We start from the raw sequence: 20,699 nt of genomic DNA, 5'->3' as shown, positions 1-20,699 counted from the left end.
GAAGACTCTCGGAAGTATTTCCTTCCTGGAGACCTCTCAAGGAAACATTTGTTAGAGGGTATTAGCAACATGCCTCCCTGGAGACCCAGAGATGCTTTTCTTAGGACCATGGAAAAGTCACAGCCGTGCAAGAAACATTCTGACTATTATGAACCCGAGAGGACAATGGGACAGTATTTTCTGTTGTCATTTTGTATTTGTATACATTACATTGCTCGTATTGTGTTAATGACACAGAGTATCCATCAGTACAAGGATGCTAGACACAACCAAGTTCCTGGAGACACACCTTTCTGCTGTGGCCTAGCAGAGCAGCCCAATCATCATAGCTACGTAGGAGGCATTACATGTCCAGAGCCCGCAGGCCTATAGAGTGAGTCTAAGCCTAGCTTGGACACCCCGATGAGATCATGTCTCAAAATAAAAAGTAAAAAGAGAGCTGGAAATACCATCCAGTACAGAGTGCTTGCTTAGCCTGTGTGCAGCCATAGATTCAATGCCCTATACAGGAATAAAAATCTGCAGAACGCTACATTCATATTCCTGATGAATGAGAAGTTTTGGACCATCCAGAGTGAGTCTTTCTGTGCCTGACATCTTTCTCTCCACCATAATGAACGTCCCCTGTATCCTTTAGTATCTATCCAAGGACTGTTTTTTCCATGAACAAACTTGACTGTTTGTGCCAAGCATGACTGAATGCACAGAAGCTAATATGCTCCAGATTCCCAGAGGGAGCAGGAGTCACTTCAGGTGGGGCCAGGTGTTGTGATACAATCCAAACAATCCCATCATGAGTGAGAGTATCATCGATGCAATTTTAGATGTCCCTACAAGGCCACACATGTCATTTCTATGTTCTGATGTAGTGTTACTGGTTTTAATAATAAGATGTCTGAAGGTGCTAGGCATCTAGGTTTATATATATTTAATTTTATATAGCTGGAAATGTCACTTGGAAAGATATACTTTTATTTCTAGTTACAGCTTTTAAGAATGTTTCTTGACATAGCCCCTTAGAGATAATAAGATTGGATGGGGAGCCGTGAAACAGCATGATTCCGAGTCTCTTCACAGCAGCTCTAGACAAAACCCACTGGTACCACATGTGCTGCATCTGTGAGCTGAATTGCAAGCCAAGGGATGTGAGGATTTATCTGCTGGGAAATAGTTTTGGACTTTCCAGCAGCTGTTTGTGGCGGCTGCATCATGCTGACATCGTGGCCAAGGCACTAGGGGTGCTTAGCAGCGTCAGTGTCAGCTTGAATTACCAGAGGGAGTTAAATTCTATATTTTACAGAGAACACTATTAAAAGAAAGATAGGCCCATGTACCTGTAAACTAATTTCTTGTTTGCTGATGATGTGTTAGGGATAAATGAAGCAGAAAATACTTATTTAATTGCGTTTCTACACACACATATTTTTATTTGACTATATAGGTATGCGAATATACTCATAAATGATTTATATACAGATAATAAGGTCGCATATTCTAATCTATATAATTAGTGTGGATTTCAGATATATCATGTGCCACTTTGTGGAAGCATTACAGAAATGCTGAGATCAGAAACATTTCATCTTTAGCTAGGTATGATGGCAGGTGTTTATTTGTTATTCCAACAAATAATGGTAAAGGAGGCAGGAGGATCCAGAATTCAAGGACATTGTGAGCTTTTAGATGTCACTTTCAGAAAGCTTCAGTGATACTTCACCGAAACATAGAAATGACATGTTTGTCTTTTGGGGAACATCTAAAATGGCATTGTGAACTCAAGGACATTCTGGTCAGCATAGTATCCTCTTTTTTAAAAAGACTAAAAAAAATAGAAGAAACAAACAAAAATATTAGTCTCTTATGCCTGTACACTCAGAAGATCCTGGCTGGATCCCTTAGGCCAAGACCTCCTGTTAGTGCATGGCAGATGTGACCATCTCTAACACTCACCTCCCAGCTAAGCAACCATAGGTCCCTGGCATGTAGCTAGCTCTCAGTTTGATGTTACTAAATGTTTGGTGTGAATGTCATCAATCTATTTAAGCCAGATTAAATACAAAAAAAAATCTGTGGGATTGGAAAAGATTCCGTCGAGGAGTAGACACTTGCACCTTTTACACTTATAGGACAGCATAGAGAACAACCCTCCTTTGGTGGCTGTGAGTCACATGAGCAGAAAAGGGAGGAACCTGGAGCTGCAGGCAGGCGTCCTCAGGACTCCAAGGTTCATGGCGAAATCCACTCATAATGAAGCTCTTATTAGATGCTCATGTGAAAGGTAGCTATCAAAGAAGTCTGTGTCTTCTGCATCTAATAAGATGCTATTGAGGATAAGAATGGCAAACTCGGTCCGTGCGCTGCTTAATTCCATTCTCAAAGCAAATCACAGCAAATCAGATGCTCTTTCTGTATGTGGGATTCTTGGCTTTATGAGACGAGATTCTCTAGAAGGCTGGGAAGTAGCCAGAAATCTGTTTCTTTGGAGTTTTATTCTATTTAGACTCTGTGTTGTTTAATATTGGTTTAGAGCTTCATATTACAAGGAATTTATTTAAATCAGTGAGATTTTTTTACTGTTAGAAATGTCACTATTATTATGAAATAGTGACACCATGCTCTTTTTACTATACACCATGCTCTTCTTTTACAGGGAGAACAAGGACTGGAAGGCAGCAAAGGAGAAAATGGTGAAAAGGTAATCCTTTCTATGTGCATTTGTATGGATGAATTATGCTTCCGAGATAGTTTAATGTGGCATTTAGCTTCTTTTGCATGTTCTATACAATATATGTAGTGACTTTATAGTGATCCTAAAAATATTTGCATCAATTATAGTAGTCAATACATTGATGATTGACAGAAATTGTTCTAAATTTGCTTAGTGGTCAGTGATTTTTAGTTAAGTTAATTCCATTTATACACAAAAGATGCAATGATTTACTGATCACTGTATTTTTATGTTATGGTGCCATTGGTCCACTATGGATGATGTCTATGAGTAAAAGTTTGCCAGCATGGACACTGGCTTGTCATTGTTTTTTTTTCCTGAGGGGAAATCAAAGGAGGAAAAGAGCTAACTGAAACAGAAAAAACGTCACACATTAAGATCAGAATTTTTCCAAAAGTTTAGTGGATGGGTGCTTAAAAGGTATAGGGGTATATAAAAATTCACCATGTTTTACAGTGCCTTGGGTCACATTACAGAACACTTATGTATGCTACAGGTTACAGATAAAAAGTAAAAGAAAAGTGTGGGGAAGGCTTCGGACAGAGGCCGAGGGAAGCACTTTTCCCCAAGGCAGTCAGTCCCAAGTGTGAACCTTGGCAAGGAGTACCCAATTCAGACCTGAGCTCCTGCTGGGTAAGCAAGTAGAGCCAGTCAGGTGGCTATAGGCCATGAACATGGGTACCCTCGGGCACACAGGATGGAAACTGGTAGACTGTGATCCTTGAGGGGGAAAAAGACAGATGTCATCACTGTAACCCAAATGTCATCACATCACTTTCTCACAAAATTGAGTTCTGCATTTTATGTCTCTAAGCAGTATTTTGTTCTAGAAAAGTAACTACAAAAGTCAACTGATATCCCTCAAAAAAAAAAAACATTTAAACAAGCATTCTTTTACAAATGCATGGTTTTAGCAGGTGGAATAGATGATGTCAAATTATCCAGCACTGCTTGTGTTTAGCTTTCTTGGCAGTGATCACTCATTTGCCTCTTCTATATGTATTTATAGAGACAATGAGCGTCTTCTGTAATTACAGGACAAATTACATATGTTATAAGCTACATGATAATTACTTTTCCTCACTGAAATGAGAGAGAGAGAGAGAGAAGAGAGCTATATAATAACGATGCAACTGAGAAAAATTCCATTAAAATTATAACCATTTAAAGGATCTTTTAGAAATCTCTTGAATATTCTTTCCTTAGAATTATAATCTGGACATGTCTTTAGGTCTGACTTACATGTATTTTGGGTTTATTAGTGGTATTTTATTTGTAGAAGTAAGTGAAACTAAGCAAGGCATAATATGATTTCTCTAATTTAGTCGCCAATACCCTTTAAATCTGGTTATTTTGTTATTCTCTGACCACAACTGGTATTTTGTGGTATTAAACTGATTCCCACAGACTTAATATGAATAGAATAAATTATGTACACGTATTACAATGCCATAATAAACTCCATTATTTTGTATAAAGGTGTGTTAATCAAATACTTAAAAAGAACACACATTCAGTGCATTTTGCTCCTAAGATTTTTCTTCTGCTTTCTCGTGTTTATTGGCTGTTGCATTCAAGCAACCTCTTCTACCATATGTAGAAAGAAATAAACATCAAAGAGAAAAGACAGTGACTTTAGGAATCATAATCCTGATAGCTTACAGTCATATATAATATTCATGTAATCATCTTTATTATTTGAAGGTCCTACTTTAATTATTATTTACTATACAGTAAATGTTTGATTCTTTTCAGATTGCAAGCTGAAATAAGCACATGAATTACGCCTCTGTCTGTTGCACAAAACATGTATTTTTTATAGGATAAATAGGTCATGTGCTTGACTTTGGTTTTGAGAGGAAAAAAAACTCTGTAACAGCCTTCAGTTCGGTGTGACAAGAACACAGGATTCTTGGGTTGCTCACAATGTATTGTTTCCAAAAAAAAAAAAAAAAAAAAAAATCAACCAGCTACACCTAAGTAACAATTCTTGTGGAAGAACAAGTACATGATTACTTTAAAAACACCTTTCTTCTTAAAACATTGTATTTTATCCTTTCCTATATTTAAAATTGGATGATTTTGAATGACACAATAGTGTAGACTAAATAATTCAGGTATGAGTAATTTCATATCTACCAAGAGCACATGGCTATGGCCAAAATTCAACTTTGAAATATAGCATCTTGTGTGTTGGTTTCCAGATGTTATTTCTACAGGCAATGGAAATCAGGTTCAGAAATCTGCTACTCATCATAGCCAGAAATTAAGTTCAGCCTAATTTACCCAACTAGAATGACCAAGAGGTTATTCCAAAATCAAATTTACAGATGCACTTTTCATAGTCCAAAGAATCTTTCAGACTGATCAAGTACATGTCCAATTATCCCTTGGTATTTACGGGGGATTGGCTTCAAGCCTCCCCTGAACATGTTAAAAATCTGCAGACACTCTATTCCCTTATAGGAAATGCTCTGTGTCCTATGCACACCCTCCTAAATATTTTAATTGACTTTAAATTATTTATAATACCTAATACAATACAAATTCTATATATGTAGCTGTTATACCCTAGAGAATAATGATAAGAAAAAAAACTGTGTGTTCAGCCCAGACACATTTTGACACTATATTGTCTAGTCTTTGAGAATTTTATGTGTACAACATAGTCTTTCAAATCCACACAGCTACCCTCATTAAACTTTCCCGTCCCAACTTCATCTCCTCTCCTCTTCTTCATTCCTTCCTTCCACCCTCCCTCCATTTCTCCCTCCCTTCCTCTTTCCTTCCTTCCTTTCCTCCTTCCTATAACTCTACCAAGTCTAATCAGTGTTGCTTGTATGCACACGAAGTGGGGCCACACCCTGGATCATGGGAATCTGCTAATGGCCACATTGCCCCTTGGCCTCCAAAATAATTCTCTCCCTCAGCAGCCATCAACTGCCAGCTGTTCCTTAGTTAGGCATCAGGACTCATGAAGCTTTTCCTCATTCCTGCTCAAATTTTGTGGGGGAGGCAACCACAGCTGCTGTATCCAGGCCATGTCTAGAAGACAGTAGTTATAGCTTTGATGATATAGAGGTGATGCTAGCAGCTGTCCAGAAGGCAGCTTTTCACACAACTCTTTCCCCTCTCCCTCACCCTCCAGCTCTTACCTTCTTTCTACCTCCACTTGAACATCTACTTCCTCATGATGCTCCTTGACCCCTGCAGGGAGGTGACATAGATATCTTCTCATTTAGGGATGAGCACTCAAAATCACTAACTCTTCTGAGCACTTAACTCCTGCCCACTGGAAAAAAAGAAGTTTCTTTGACTGGGGTAGAGAATAGCACAGATCTATGGGTATAAACAAAAACTTCTAGGAAGCATTTTAACAATATGATTATTTAGCAAAATAACAGTAGTAGGTTCCCCTCTTCAGCCATGAGATTTTGACTGGATTTAAAGACCCTTAATTAATTCACCCCTGTTGAACAGACCTGAAATCCACTCAGAACATGGCTGGTGACATCCATGTGCCACTATTGCACCAGTGGAGTATCTTGCCTGATATATCCATATATCAGGCAAGATCCAGTGCTGGGTAAGAACACTGACATCTTTTCTCCCGCTATAATTTACACAACCTCCAGGGACTATGACATCTAGCCAGAAGAAAAGAAGTTTTCCACTAAGTTCAGAATTGATTTCTCTATGTTTCCCAGCCAAAGTATGTGATGTCTTCATCAGTAGGATTTTATCATAGAGTATTGGACAACTAAAAGCAGTGGCAATAGCCTAAATTTTTTTTTGTGTGAGTATCTGGAGGCTTCCGACCAATAACTCAGGAAGATACCCCAGGCCTAGTAATGATAATTTCTCATAATAGCCTATGTCTTCTGGTAGCAGCATCGTTTACCCATAGAGGGTGCCTCAATTTGAACTGTGCTTTTTTAAAAATTTTATTTTTAATTAGCTTATTTCATTCAGTATACTTTTCCAGTTTGATCCATTTTTCTGAAATTTTTATGTTTTTTTAAATTTTTTAACATATGAATCTGCTGTGTCTATGTCCCACAATTTTCTTTATCCATTCATTAGTGGCTAGACATATAGATTGATTCTATTTCCTAGGTGTTGTCAATAGAGCATCAGTGAGCATGAGTGCACAAGTATCTCTACAGTAGTGTATAAAATGCTTAGGATGTGAGTCCTGGAGTCATAGCTGAGTCAATTTCTAAATTTTTTTTTTAGAATCCTCAAGATTAATATAGAAAGTGGATGCACTAGGTTACACTAATACCAATAGTGTATAACAGTTCCCTACCCAACTCCCAGACCATCTCTTTTCTGGAAGGATTTGATTATTGTTGAAGCCAGGGATGTAAATCATAGATACGTAGGTCTGACTGTCTATTCGTGTGAACAGATACTTCTAATGACAGATAGAGCCTTTCATATTATTGAGCCAAGTCATTTATAACATGAAACTTACCTAAAGGGGTTGTTAGTCCTCTCGAAAATAGTTATTCATCAGGCAGGATTCTCCAAGAAGACAGCCTTCTTTTTAAATGTCTGCCATGCCACATGGTGGCTCGTAACTGTTACTTCGGTTGTAATGCAGCTGGTGCTCTCTAGCACATGCAGGCCCTAAACACGTGTGTGTTGTACGTACATACATGTAAGCAAAACACACATAGTGGGGATGCTACCAAAATGAAACTGAAAATGTAGCCCTGCTAAACCCTTTGCCATTTCAGACAAAGAAGCACATTGCAACCAGTTACTGAGGGGGAAAGGCCGTATTTTTCCTGATTTATTACCTACAATGCAGTTGGTTTTGATTTACTCAAGAGTTGATACTGATCATGGGCATATACAGTAAGGACCTAAGGAGTTTCAGATACTTTCAGCATTTTCATTTAGGAAACTAAAATGAACAAGATTTTCAAATCTCTTAATTGTAGTGGCGAGGAAGGAGTTTTTTCTCTGAGGACTGAGCCGGGGAGGTGCTGACAGCATGCAGCTCCAGAAGCATCCTCTAGCCTTGAGTGTCCACAATAAGGAGGTTATCATGACCCATGCTAAGGCTGTGTAATGACTTATTCCACCATGCTGTTAGCTACAAAACTAACAAATGCATATGGCTAACACGCTCTTAAATCCACCACTGGAAAACTAGACCTTGTAAATGGCTAGCAATGTGATTTTTATTGTCCTGCTGTTACCAGAGTCCTCTTTACATGATAAAATTCCACAAGATGTATGTTTGCAAGTCAGAACACTATGTTTGGCCAACTATTCCTCTGGTTTCATAAATGTTGTATACATTTTTCACTGGAGAGTATCTGCTGGAAAAGTATTCCATTGGCTCTATTTTTAGTGGATACTGTTAAATACACACTATTTAATTATATGAAATGAATTAAATTCAAATGAGTAAAATTACAAAAATGTGTCTTATAATCTAGAATTATATGCCTACATATATGTGTACATAGATGTATATATTCACTTTAATACTAGGAAACTGTATGATGTCATTTAAAATTAAACCATTTATCCAAACATCTGTATTTTTTAATCAGCAATCCACATCAGGCAATTTTCAGGTGATATAATTCAAGTATTCAGATGCCATCTTTTGTGTGTGTGTGTGTGTGTGTGTGTGTGTGTGTGTGTGTGTGTGTGTGTGTGTTTTACTCTTGTTGATTTTATTAATGTTGAGCTGACTTCAATTGCATTACTTACACATGGAGCAGGGTTTTTCTCTGGTGGTTGCTTTTGTTGTTTCAATAGGAGAGATGGCCAATGCTTATTAGAAAATGTCTCTACCTGTGTATTTGAATCAGTCTTCCAGGTTGGGTTTTAGTCAAGTGAAAATGCAGTATTGAATCCATTCTTTCTGTTTTATTGATTTGTATTTGTAGAATTAAAATGTAGCAGTGTCTGCGGATATCATGTTCCACAAATAATAAGGATGTGTTAACACAGAGCTAATAAATGGGGTAGGTGATGTACTTGGAAGAACTTTGTTCATTTATTTCTAACAGATTATGACATAAATATATGTCATATTTATTTATAAACATTACTGAACGTAAAAGATGAGACAATATTTTTGTACCAGTACCACAAATAGATGTCACTCGTGAATAAATAACTGAAACACTGGCCTTCTAATGGTATATATCATGACTATACCTAATCAGACAACCAATGGTAATTATTTGCTTCAAGAAACAGTGATTATAATTTTAAATAATCCAGGATCTATTACTCAGAAAGTGTGGTCACTTTAGTCAATTGTTTATTTAATTATTGACCTGTTAGAGGCACAACCAACTTGGGGAATTAAAAGGGAGCCATGATATTTGGTCACTTAAAAATAAATGAGAAAATGGTAAAGAAGAAGCTTAAGCAGTGTTAATAAACTTTTCTTTAGAACATTCTAGGGCAGCATTTTAGGTCAGCCAACATGTCCCTTTACCCAGATGCAGAAGTCCATCTTAGCTGAGACATCTTACATCTGTGTCAGAGTTGGTTGATGTATATGCCCATGTTTGAGGTATCTAATAATTAAAGAAGCAAAATCAGCCAGGCACAGTGTCGCCTTCCTGTGATCCTAGCACTCAGGATGCAGAGGCAGGCAGATCTATGTGAGTTCAAGACCAGCCTGGTCAACAAAGCAAGTCCAGGCCAACCAAGGCTATACAGAGAAACCCTGTCTCAAAACAAACAAACAAACAAAACAAACAAACAAAACACAAAAACAAAACAAACCACCAAAAATGAAAGGAACCAAAAGCAACCACATTTTATGTAACAGAACAGGAACATATGCTTCTAACATGTCCAGTAGCGCTCTAAGGAGAAACCTGACTGACAACTTCTTGCCGTGCTCATGGGGTAAATGAATCACATATTCCTGAATGCTGTGTTACAGCTCATCTCTGCCGGCTGTATGAACATCTGTGTGATCTTTACTATGAGCCTTTCCTTCATAAGATAGTCAATTCCTACTTAGCAGGATAACTGTAGCAATTTAAAAATATGCCCAATGAACAAAAGACATTCCATCAAAAAGTAATTAATCAATAGCCAAACTATGAAATATATACAAAATATTGGTATTTTGAGAGATTAGGCTTGACACAATTAGAATGGTTAGTTTTAAAATTTGCATAATGTTCATTCCTAACTTCCTTCATAAACAAGTTAATAAACACTCAAGAATATTAGCTACTTGTATAAAACAAGTTAGCTCAAACCAGCACCAATGTAAGACAGAACTGATTTGTTTAGAATGTTTTTATATGTCTTGAGCCTTTAGTCACATGGATTCTGTCTAGTTTGCTCAGATATCACTTCTTTGATGGGGTGTTGGCTGAGGGTAGCTAATCTATGTTGGATTTTAAAGGACAGTGTGTCTTTAATCTAGATGGCCACTCTCTTTCCAAAAGTTATCACTCAAGTCAAGAGTCCAAGAAAAAGCACGACCATGTAAGACCTTTGGAGGCTCCTGCCTCAGGACTAGCTGGCTGCGTCTTCACAGTGTTCTGCTAGGAAGCAAGTCCTAAACCCAGGCGGGGTTCAAGAACTGTAATACTAGACCCCAATCCACCCCTTAAGTGCAGAAAGGACATTCAAGTGAAGGGATGGGAAATAGCTGGATTGCATTAAAATGTAACGCAAATGAGATAAAACTGCCTTACCTCTCAATCACTAATTTAGAGAGGAACCGTAGATTGATTTCACACTTTTGTTGTTCTCACTCTCTCAAAGCCCAACGTACCGCAGTTGTTCTTAGTACAGTTTAGAGACTATGAAAAATATATTTCCAAACTGGGTTGACAGCGCCACTTTATATGTAAAACCATTGTGGAAAAATAAAGCTCATTATAATGGTGACAGTAAAGAAGTATTCATTAACTACATCAATGAATTGCGTTCTGCTTTTATCTAATATCACGTGCTTTTTCATTTTAGTTCCAAAAAAGCTGTTAGAATAAATTTAAAAAATGCAAGTCAGAAGTGAAATGTATTTTCAGAATTCTACTACTAAAGTTTTCTTAGAAATTATGCTTAATATTTAATATTCAGAACTTAGGCAAGTTGCTAAATTCTGTTATTACAATGAGGCACTTTGCCATCATCACTACAATGCGACTGTCAACCTGTCACTTTACTTCCTGTGAATTCTCCTGTGGTTCACCTTGTGGCATTTCCCTGAACATTAGCCTGATATAGAATTATTTCATTTACACCGATAACATGTGCAAAACACCTCAAACTTTTAGCCAGGACTCACGTGTTTCATTTGACAGCTGACTTGAAAAATGAAGAGAACAGATGGATAGAATAACTATAATTTCAAAAATCAGAGCAATTTATGTGTGGCCCTGAAAATTGGTATGGGAGTAACGATGCCAACTTTCAATTATCCACGGTGACAGGCCACTGGAACTCAGGAATGGCAGTGCCAAATCAGAGGCTTAGCATTAGTCACTACAGATTGTATGCTATTTCCCCAACTGTTGTGGTGTTGTTGAATAAATACTAACATTAAATATAGCTAACCTTCTATCACTCATAACTACAGAAAATAGAATATTAAAGAGAGATGTATATACACAGATAAGAGAATAATTTTCACTCACGACTTTTCAAGTCATTTTTCCAGTGACCATATATCATTTCACTATGTGACTATGTATTATTTTATTAATTATTCCTTTATTAGAAATGTGTCTTTTCTATATATTCTTGGTGACTGCATCTAAGTAATTTTTGTGTGAGGATTGTTTTGTTGAAGACTGAATAACTATATAAGTGACAGTGTACAGAGACCACTCAAAGTCCTTTCAAGGCCTGGATGCGAAGGGCACAGTAACGGTGCAGGAGCTGGGGCAGAGGGCAGTGAGCTACTGTGGAGGAAAATGTTTATGCATCAAAATCAAAGCGTGAGCCTGGAAATAAAACATTCTGAACAAGGTATGGGCCAGAAGAAAAGAATAGGTGCACTTTCAGGAAACTGGAAATATCATATAGGTCCTAAGGACTGTCAATCTAAAGCCAGTAACACTTCACATTTAAGGAATTCCCACTAAAACCTGTAACATGACAAAAATATCACCATTATTATTGAACAGTACCCTGGGACTTCTTGAGCAATGTCAACTTTACTTCTAAACTATGTATAACCGAAATCTATGTGTTTTCTTCATCTGCCAGGACAATACCAAACCCTAACCATGCATGGGTCACATCTTGATCTTACATCCACTCTCCAAAACTATGGCCAGGTAGATCTTTAAAATCTAATTACTGGCTTCTATTTTTAAAATATTCTCATGCTTTCTCATTCGGTTGAGGTCCAACCCCTAACACATACCATAAAGCCTTGCAAGGCCTAACCTGCACTTTACCCCTGGAACTCTTTTCCCCTCACACCCTACTTTGTTGCTTTTTCCCAGCTCTTTGACCTCCCCAGACTATTCTATCCACTGTTGTCTCTGTTTTGTTTCCTGCTGTCGTAGTAAAATTCTCTGACAAAACCAACTTAGCAGAGAAGGATATATTTGGCTCAAATTTCCAGGGTACAGTGCATCACTGTATGGGAAGTCTAGATTGTAAGAAGCAGCCAGCCATATTATACCCACAGCCAAGAGCAGAGAACCGGGATTTAATGCAACATGCCTGTGCTCCTACAATTCTCACCTTTTCTTTAAGTTCAGGGTCTCCTAATAGGGAGTGAGTCACTCATGATGGGCAGGTCTTCCCACCTCAATAAATGTCATTGAATAAACCCTGTATAGGCAGGCCCACAAGTCAACTTGATCTAGCCACTCTCACTGAGACTTCTTTCCCAGGTTAATCCATGTTGTGTGAAATTAGCAGTTAAAACTAACCATTGCAACTACCTTGCTTCTATTCTGTCTTTGCACTTCAAGTGCAAGTAACTTCAAGACTTACTTTTCCTGCTGTCATAATTTCTAATTAAACTTCTTTTTCTAATTAAGCTTTTAACACTATAATTCACCTGTAGTCACTTATCACAATTTACAATTACAAATTTCCTGGCATGTCATTATTTTTTTCTACTAATTTCCACTAAGTCTCATAGAAATTCCCTGACAGAAGATATCAGCCTACAGTTTCGTTTTTATCTCCCTCACTTAACATAGAAGAATTTAATTGATTAATTCATTACCACCAGGAAATTGTGTAGTCAAGGATCAGTGTTTCCTTTTCTTCTTCTCAAATTATTTGATAAATATTTTGAAGCATTCAATATCCTGTTTCTCAAATGCCTGCTATTTAGCTTGGGAGGCAGAGCTACATGCACACAGTGTTTAATGAGTGCATGCGCACTTACCCTAAGACATTAATTCTATATGATAACTACTGTAATTGCATCTTACTATAGATATATACCATTAATATATTCAACACTATGCTAAAATATGCATGGAACAAATTGATGAAAATACTTCAACTTTTATTATTTATAAATTACATTTTGGTAGGTAGTATCTAGCTTTACATATCGGTCAAAACTATATAATGCATTTAATACTAGATATGACATGGTCTTTTAAATTTAGTGGATCTGCTAACTCTCATGCTGTCACTTCTAGTTATAACTATGGTGGAACTGTTGGCTATTAGCTGTAATGACCTTTAGTTGTTTTTGTTAAAGAAATTTATTCATTTGTTATTTTATACAATTTAAGGACAAAGAAATATGAAAATCCGGGGGCACATAATAAGGAACGAGTAGAAGAACCTGGTCTTCACATGTGGGTTTAACGGGTTTTGTAAATCTGGTGGTTTTCCTCACAATTTGACTTTCTCTCTAGTCTGCTCAGTTCTTTTTCTTTTTTCATGTTAAATTCTGTTTATTAAGTTTATAAAACAACTCCAGCACCCTCAACTACTAATAGATTATTTTATTTTTTTTCCTTTTTTTATTAATTTATTCTTGTTACATCTCAATGGTTATCCCATCCCTTGTATCCTCCCATTCTTCCCTCCCTCCCATTTTCCCCTTATTCCCCTCCCCTATGACTGTTCCTGAGGGGGATTACCTCCCCCTGTATATGCTCATAGGGTATCAATTCTCTTCTTGGTAACCTGCTGTCCTTCCTCTGAGTGCCACCAGGTCTCCCCCTCCAGGGGACATGGTCAAAGTTGAGGCACCAGAGTATGTGAGAAAGTAATATCCCACTCTCCACTCTACTGTGGAGAATGTTCTGACCATTGGCTAGATCTGGGTAGGGGTTTAACATTTTACGGCCTGTATTGTCCTTGGCTGGTGCCTTAGTTTGAGCGGGACCCCTGTGCCCAAATCTGCCTATCATAATGTTCTACTTGTAGGTTTCTGCTCAGTTCTTTACTGAGGTTCCGACTGCCTGCATTTCGCTGCTCCTGCTGTGGCCTCTGCTTCTCCTGTGCTGGCAACCCCGTGCTGCAATGCCTTTCTCTGCTCTCTACAGCCTCCCCACCATCCCTGGCTGAGTTCCTCCTCAGACATTTTCATGTTTCATTTTTAGCAACTCTAAGATGAGATATAAAAAATAAAAAATAAATGCATGAGTTCCTTAGCAGGTAACTTGAGAGTATTTTTGCATCAAGGAAAAACACAGTCCTGCTCCTATTACCACCACCGAGCATTTTTGGCATTTCTGAATATTGAATCTAGGGCTCTGCACATCCTGGGAAAATGCTCTTGTACCAAATTGTTACCCAAGTGTCTATCCTTGAACATTTCTGAATAAGACCATGTCATATATTATGAGTAAAGTCAAGTCAGTCTGTCTTCATGTTCGATGACAGAGTTTTAGTATGTAAAACAGAAATCTGTGATTTTAAACGTTTTAAGTAGAACGGGTTAAAGTTCACTTAACCAACCTGTGTCACAAAATATTAGTTGGCAGTTGCAGCATTTTTTTTCTTTAAAAGCCACCGCCATGTAAACTTCTTTAATAATTATTGTCTGAACAACTCACAATATAGCAATTGCTGAATGAGTGTGTGTCACTAAAATAACAGAATTCCCACAGAATAAGCAGAAGCAATGATGCCGCCGCTGCACCACATGAGGCTCGTGCAGTGACTGGCTGTGTAAGGCTCAGGATCAGCCTCCGCTTCTTATTCTAATATCTGCAAGAAATCATCTTCAGATTCTCCTTTTGCTTGATCATCCTGACCGTCCCCTTTGAGCCGTATAGGCTGCTATCAGCGATCTTCTTTAATAGCAGAGGAGGGTCAAAGAAACAAGACACAAATCCTTTGTCATTCTCCTCCATTTCCTATACTTTTCTTCATTGCTCTCGCTGTCTGCTGATGAGCACACTGTATGCTGAGACACAAGGACAAACTCATACAATGAGGATGCTTGGGGCAAGAACTTTATAGAACGTTATCTTATACAGCTGCAACTGTCCAGCCCAGGGATTGTAGTGACGCAGATGGCGTCAGCTAGCTACATCCCAAGAGCTCAATAACAGGCATACTGCCCCCCACCTATGGCTTACTTATATGTCCTGGCGATTCATGGGGATCATATCTTAGTAACAGTCGTGGTAAGGGCACACAACAGCTCCCAGTAAGCACAGCTTGAATCAAAGATTCTTTCTTAGTTGACGGGAAATTTGATGGTCACCTACGCTGGCTCTCACCATTCGCTCAGATTTTGTTAGATGGCCCTGGAATATATTCTCATTAATGCTGACAGAAGACAATTATAAATTATTTGCTTTAAGTCAAAATCTGGTGTTTCAATTAATGTACCTGAGTTCCGAACCTTCTAGAGAGTTCAAGGCAGCTGATGTACTCTCAAGCACATTGTTAATGTCCCAAGCGAGAGTGAGTACAGCACTGTGCTTCATTGATAAATTTACAGGCTCTTAATATTTCTCATGGCTGCCTTCTGATGCTGCTATACGTCATCAGATTACTGATGCATTATAGAAATGGCTCTAATTATTCCTTTTGTGGGTGAATACTAAATCACCTAGGCAGTGTAATAAATGAACGTGGTCCCAATCCACTTGCAACTCCAGCTAACTTTACGGCTATTTGTAAGTCCTCACCTAGGAAAATAGAGAATGAGGCGGTGTTGCTTCCTCTAGAGTCACGTATCCTGAAACAAACTCTTAAAATACAGAAGGATTATACTACTGTTGGGTAACTATCTTGAATCAGAATATAAGCATTTATATTTATATGTGGTCACTTCTCTTTTGGAACTGTGGCCTTCTAGTCTTGTTGTTTGACTATAACGCCATCTATTCAATTATCTCCTTTTAAGTTTTGTAATGGTTGTGAATGTTATACACATGAATTCTGCTGATATTAGTCACCAATATAAATATTGAATAAGAAAAGATATTCCATAGTTACCAATTCCTCTCTCTGGGCAACAACCAAAATATCTGAAAATAAAGCATTATTGCTATTTAACCACTTTCTTACCTCACTGATATTTAACCCATACCTATCAAATGATCCTTTGTTAAATGTTTAACTCAATTAAATAAACTGAAATAATAACATGAAATTTTCAAATTAAAGATCATCTTACTCCTAATGAATTCCTTAAAACTGCTTTGAAAAATAATTCCATCCAGATATCTGCCAAGAATCATTATTAAGATATCTTTAATGAGTGTATATTTTTAAAATGAATATATACTATTGTATCACAGACAAGCCTTTCCTTCAGGATTCTCAGAGATACATGCCAGTGGGTGATTGCCATGATGTCTTAGCTATCTGTCCTTCATCTGTGCTCCCTGCCCTAATGTCTGTCTTGTCTTAGAGGTCTCTTGCTATGATTAGTTAATTAAAAGGCCCTCAATTTTTCCAACCTTTTTGATATCAATGAAACTGAATAAGATATAGGATATCTTCAAAACACATGCTGGGTTTTAAAACAGATTTGTTTGTTCAATCACCCATTTCTTTGATCATCACTAAGATAACATGAAAGAGACTAAACCTCCTCTCAAAGAACACGTGAAGTATTCAACGGTAGGATGTGATGTGAAGGAAGAGAAAGGAGTACACACAGCCCAGGAGATGGAGGTACATTTAGGTCAAATTTTACTCATTAGTGAATCCTGAGGGGGTAAGTAAGAGTTCTCAGAGCAGGAAGAGGTAGATGAAAGTTCAAAAGTTCAGTGTAGTACATTATGGGGAGCATAGGGGACCTGATGGAGTGTATCGTGCGTCAAAATGGAAAATGGTGACTACTGGAGGAGAAATAACAGCTCTTTAGGAAATGATTGAAGCACAGTTTCAGTCAGTGTCCAAAGATGGTGGAAGGGGAAACATCAAAGAAATACATCAGAGATCCACTTGGAGCACTCCGTTATTGACATTGTTAGTTTAATTTCCTCAGTGGAGGTACAATCAGACACCCAAGCAACTGACCACCTTGGGAAGGAAGCTGGATGCTTCTTGAAGAACTCTCTCATGAGAACACACACCTGAAAACTTTTAGACAGAAGAGAAGAGGCTAAAATCCCTTTGGAAAGTCTCAAGGCAGCATATGTAATACTTTTGTTAGACTCTCCATTTATAGCTAAAATTTATAAAAACTGAACAGTTTAGTTTAGTGGGGAGGACAAATTTGATCTCTAGTATAAGTCAATCTGCTAGCTAAAATCTTGAAGCAATGATATAAATCCAATTATTTAATCTTTCTGAGTAAAAAAAAAGTTATAGAAATAAGATGAACCATAGCAACTTCTTTTATAAATTAAACATGATTTGATTTTGCTTGTCAAGCATTGTGGTAAGTTATTGATTTTACCTGCTAACAAGCAGATACAGTCGCTAACAACAACAAGAAGAAGACTGACCTAAATTTCAACAATTTTCTGGCTAGGTGTCTAATCTTTACCTGATCTTGCTCTTCTGTCAGAGAAACCACAGGGATTCTGTGTTGCCTCTACAAATAGATTGGCATGTTATTCAATAGTTTCTTTGCTAGGATTTCATCTTGGCTTTTGAGAAGTAAAAAATTTTAGGTATAACTGGATTTAGTAAGCTAAGATATACAGAGACATAGATAGAGACAGAGGGAGAGAGGGAAGAAGAAGAAGAAGAAAAAGAAGAAGAAGAAGAAGAAGAAGAAGAAGAAGAAGAAGAAGAAGAAGAAGAAGAAGAAGAAGAAGAAGGAATAGAAGTAGGGATTTCAAGTAAGGAGGAATAGAGAAAAAAAACAAAAGACTGATTTACCGTTGATCATTTTTTTAAGTGTGTGTGTGTGTGTGTGTGTGTGTGTGTGTGTGTGTGTGTTTCTGTCTGTCTGTGTCTATATATCTACATATTCACTCACATGTATTGATGAAGGTATGCCACTACTTGTATCTATCTATCTGTGTGTTTGTGTCCACACATGCACTCACATGTGTTGATGAATGTATGCCACTGTGTGTGTGTGTGTGTGTCTGTCTGTCTGTCTGTCTCTGTGTGTGTGTGTCTGCACATGCACTCACATGTGTTGATGAAGGTATACCACAGAATACATGTGTGTAGATCAGAAGGCATCCCTGCATGCCAGGCTTTGCCTTCTACCTTATTCGAGACAAGGTCTGTTGTTCACTGCTGTGTATGAGGGTCTCAGTCCCTTCAGTGTTTGCCTCTGCATCCCATCTCTCCATAAAAAGTGTTTAGATTTCAGATATTCTGTGTCACCCTGCCTCAAGTAAGGTGGAAGGCAAAGGCTGTCCCATATTTAAATTGTTCAAATATTTAACATGTTCTAAGAATTTTAAAAAGATAATTTGGCATAATTTAATGATACAGCTAATGAAATACAAACTGCAGCTAGATTTCATTCACAAGCACATATAGAAATGTATTACATAAGAGATCAGCAGAGGGAATTGAGCCTGGTCAGCAGAAAGCCAAATAGGGTAAGATTACAACATCCATGGAGATTCCCGTTATGGAATTACATTAACCAATTAAAGAGTCTAAATGGAGTTGTCCTATTAACATAGGAATAACATGAATAACATGAAGTAGTCACACTTAATAAAATCCCCAGGTAATAGACACTGACAAAATAGCATTACTGAAATCCAACAGTAAACATTACTTATAAAAGGAAAAAAAAGGTATTAGAAACTAAATAAGCAAAATTAACTCCTAAAGTTATGTAAAAAGTATAAATAAGTTATTAAATGTTAAAATAAATAATAATAAATAAATAATTTGGAGAAATTGTAAGAAAAGACAGAACACCTGTTAAAAAAGAGTATAGAATAAACTCTAAAGGGCCATACATTGATACTATGTGAAAATAAAATCTTTCAATGATTCAAAATTAATGCTTAACTTTCACTCAATAAAAATAGCAATTCTAAAATGCTTTAAATTACGTTTTAAAGTTGGAGATTTTTGCCTGAAGTTTATATGGGTACAGGCATTTTTTGGCAAGGAGAAAAAATGGTTATTAGACATTATTATCATTTTTCTTTTTAAAAATTTCAAGGCATATATTATTATTATTATTATTATTATTATTATTATTATTAGAGATGGATGGTGCCCTGTGAGTTTATTGTGTCTAAAGGATGGGTGGCATCCTGTGGAGGTCAGAAGAAACTTTCAAGCTTACTTCTCTCCTTCTGAGCTCAGGTCCAGTCAGGTTTGCACACAAGGGTCTCTGCCCACAGGATAATTTGCCAGTCCAAGATATCACAGCATTCCTTATTTCATCTTTATGCAAGGCCGAGAAGGACATCACACTAACTTCTCATAAGATTTCTGCATTGCTGTAAATATTATACCACATACAGGAGCAAGAATCAGAGCCCAGAGCCCGACCTCTCTATTCTGTGATCAGAATAACTCTTATGTTTCAATCAAGTAGGAAAGGATGGGTTTTTCTACAGAGACTCTAAAACTATTGAATTTATCCACATGAAAGATACCTTATCCCTAATAAAAATAAATTCCAGATGGATGAAGGAGTTAAGTAAAAAGTGAAGTAAAGTGTATGTATTATATTTGTGAAAACTAAGAACAGGATATGTACACCAAAATATAAAAAGAGAGGACAGTAAAAAGATTGTGTGGGTTTTTTGGTACTTTGTTCACTTTAAGAATATTTTTAAATTTTATTTTATTAATTTATTCAGATTACATCTAAATTGTTATCCCATCACTTGTATCCTCCTATTCCTCCCTCCCTCCCGCTTTTACGCTATTCCCCTCCGCTAGGTCTATGACCGAGAGGGACCTCCTCCCCCATTATATGGTCATAGGCTATCAAGTCTCATCTTGGTAGCCTGCTTATTCTATTATACACAGAAAAGTTGAGCATTGCAATGGTACAGGGCCATCTTAGTAAAATCAACTAAGAATGAGAGTTCTATTAACGTAGTAATAACCAACACTTGCTACTTCCAAAGGATTTTAAATTTCTAATGAGAGGAAAACCAAGTAACTCAGTTATGAAATGTGTAAGATATGTGAATAAGCAGTCCCCAAATATCAGCCTCACAATGTTAACACAGTAAAGCTGGAGCTTAATGGTAGTCTGTGATGTGTAATTTAAAGCAATTATGAGACGTGACTTAACACCCATTTGGCACCTGTTGCTGGATGGAATTCAAGGGCACAGGCATGCCCCTGCATAGCTGGTGGTACGCACAGAGCTATATTCTCTTTGGGAAAGCAATTTGGCAACATCTGTTCAGAAATGAAAAATTCATAATCCTTTTACCTAGCAATCACCATCTCGAGAATCCTACTACCGTTAAGTATGTCACAGGCAAATGATGGTGTTTATGGCTTTAAGGAGTAAAAAGCTTTAATGCAATTCCTAGTGGAGTCAGCTGAATTCAGTCGTTGACTCGGATCTGCGCAGTTGGCCCACAAATGTTATAAGCATCACTTATGTACACAGTACAAACCGCATAGATAGCTTAGTTGTGAGGAATACAATGGTGTTTATTGCAGTTTTACT

General features: G+C 37.3%; 1 protein-coding gene across 6 annotated transcripts in view; it reads left to right on the top strand.

Moving 5' to 3' along the window:
* Window positions 1-20,699, top strand: part of COL19A1 (collagen type XIX alpha 1 chain) — a 324,524-nt gene that overhangs the window by 82,921 nt on the left and 220,904 nt on the right. For all 6 annotated transcript variants that reach the window (XM_084755183.1, XM_084755182.1, XM_084755181.1 and 3 more), the window contains one exon: window positions 2,651-2,695. In XM_084755183.1, coding sequence (XP_084611309.1) covers window positions 2,651-2,695 — 45 coding nt within the window. The remainder of the gene's footprint in view (window positions 1-2,650; window positions 2,696-20,699) is intronic.

Source organism: Acomys minous, assembly GCF_964271855.1.
Source record: "Acomys minous genome assembly, chromosome: 13".
Classification (NCBI taxonomy): Eukaryota; Metazoa; Chordata; class Mammalia; order Rodentia; family Muridae; genus Acomys; species Acomys minous.
The sequence above is the reverse complement of the archived record's forward strand: the minus strand, read 5'-3'. Positions and strand labels throughout refer to the sequence as shown.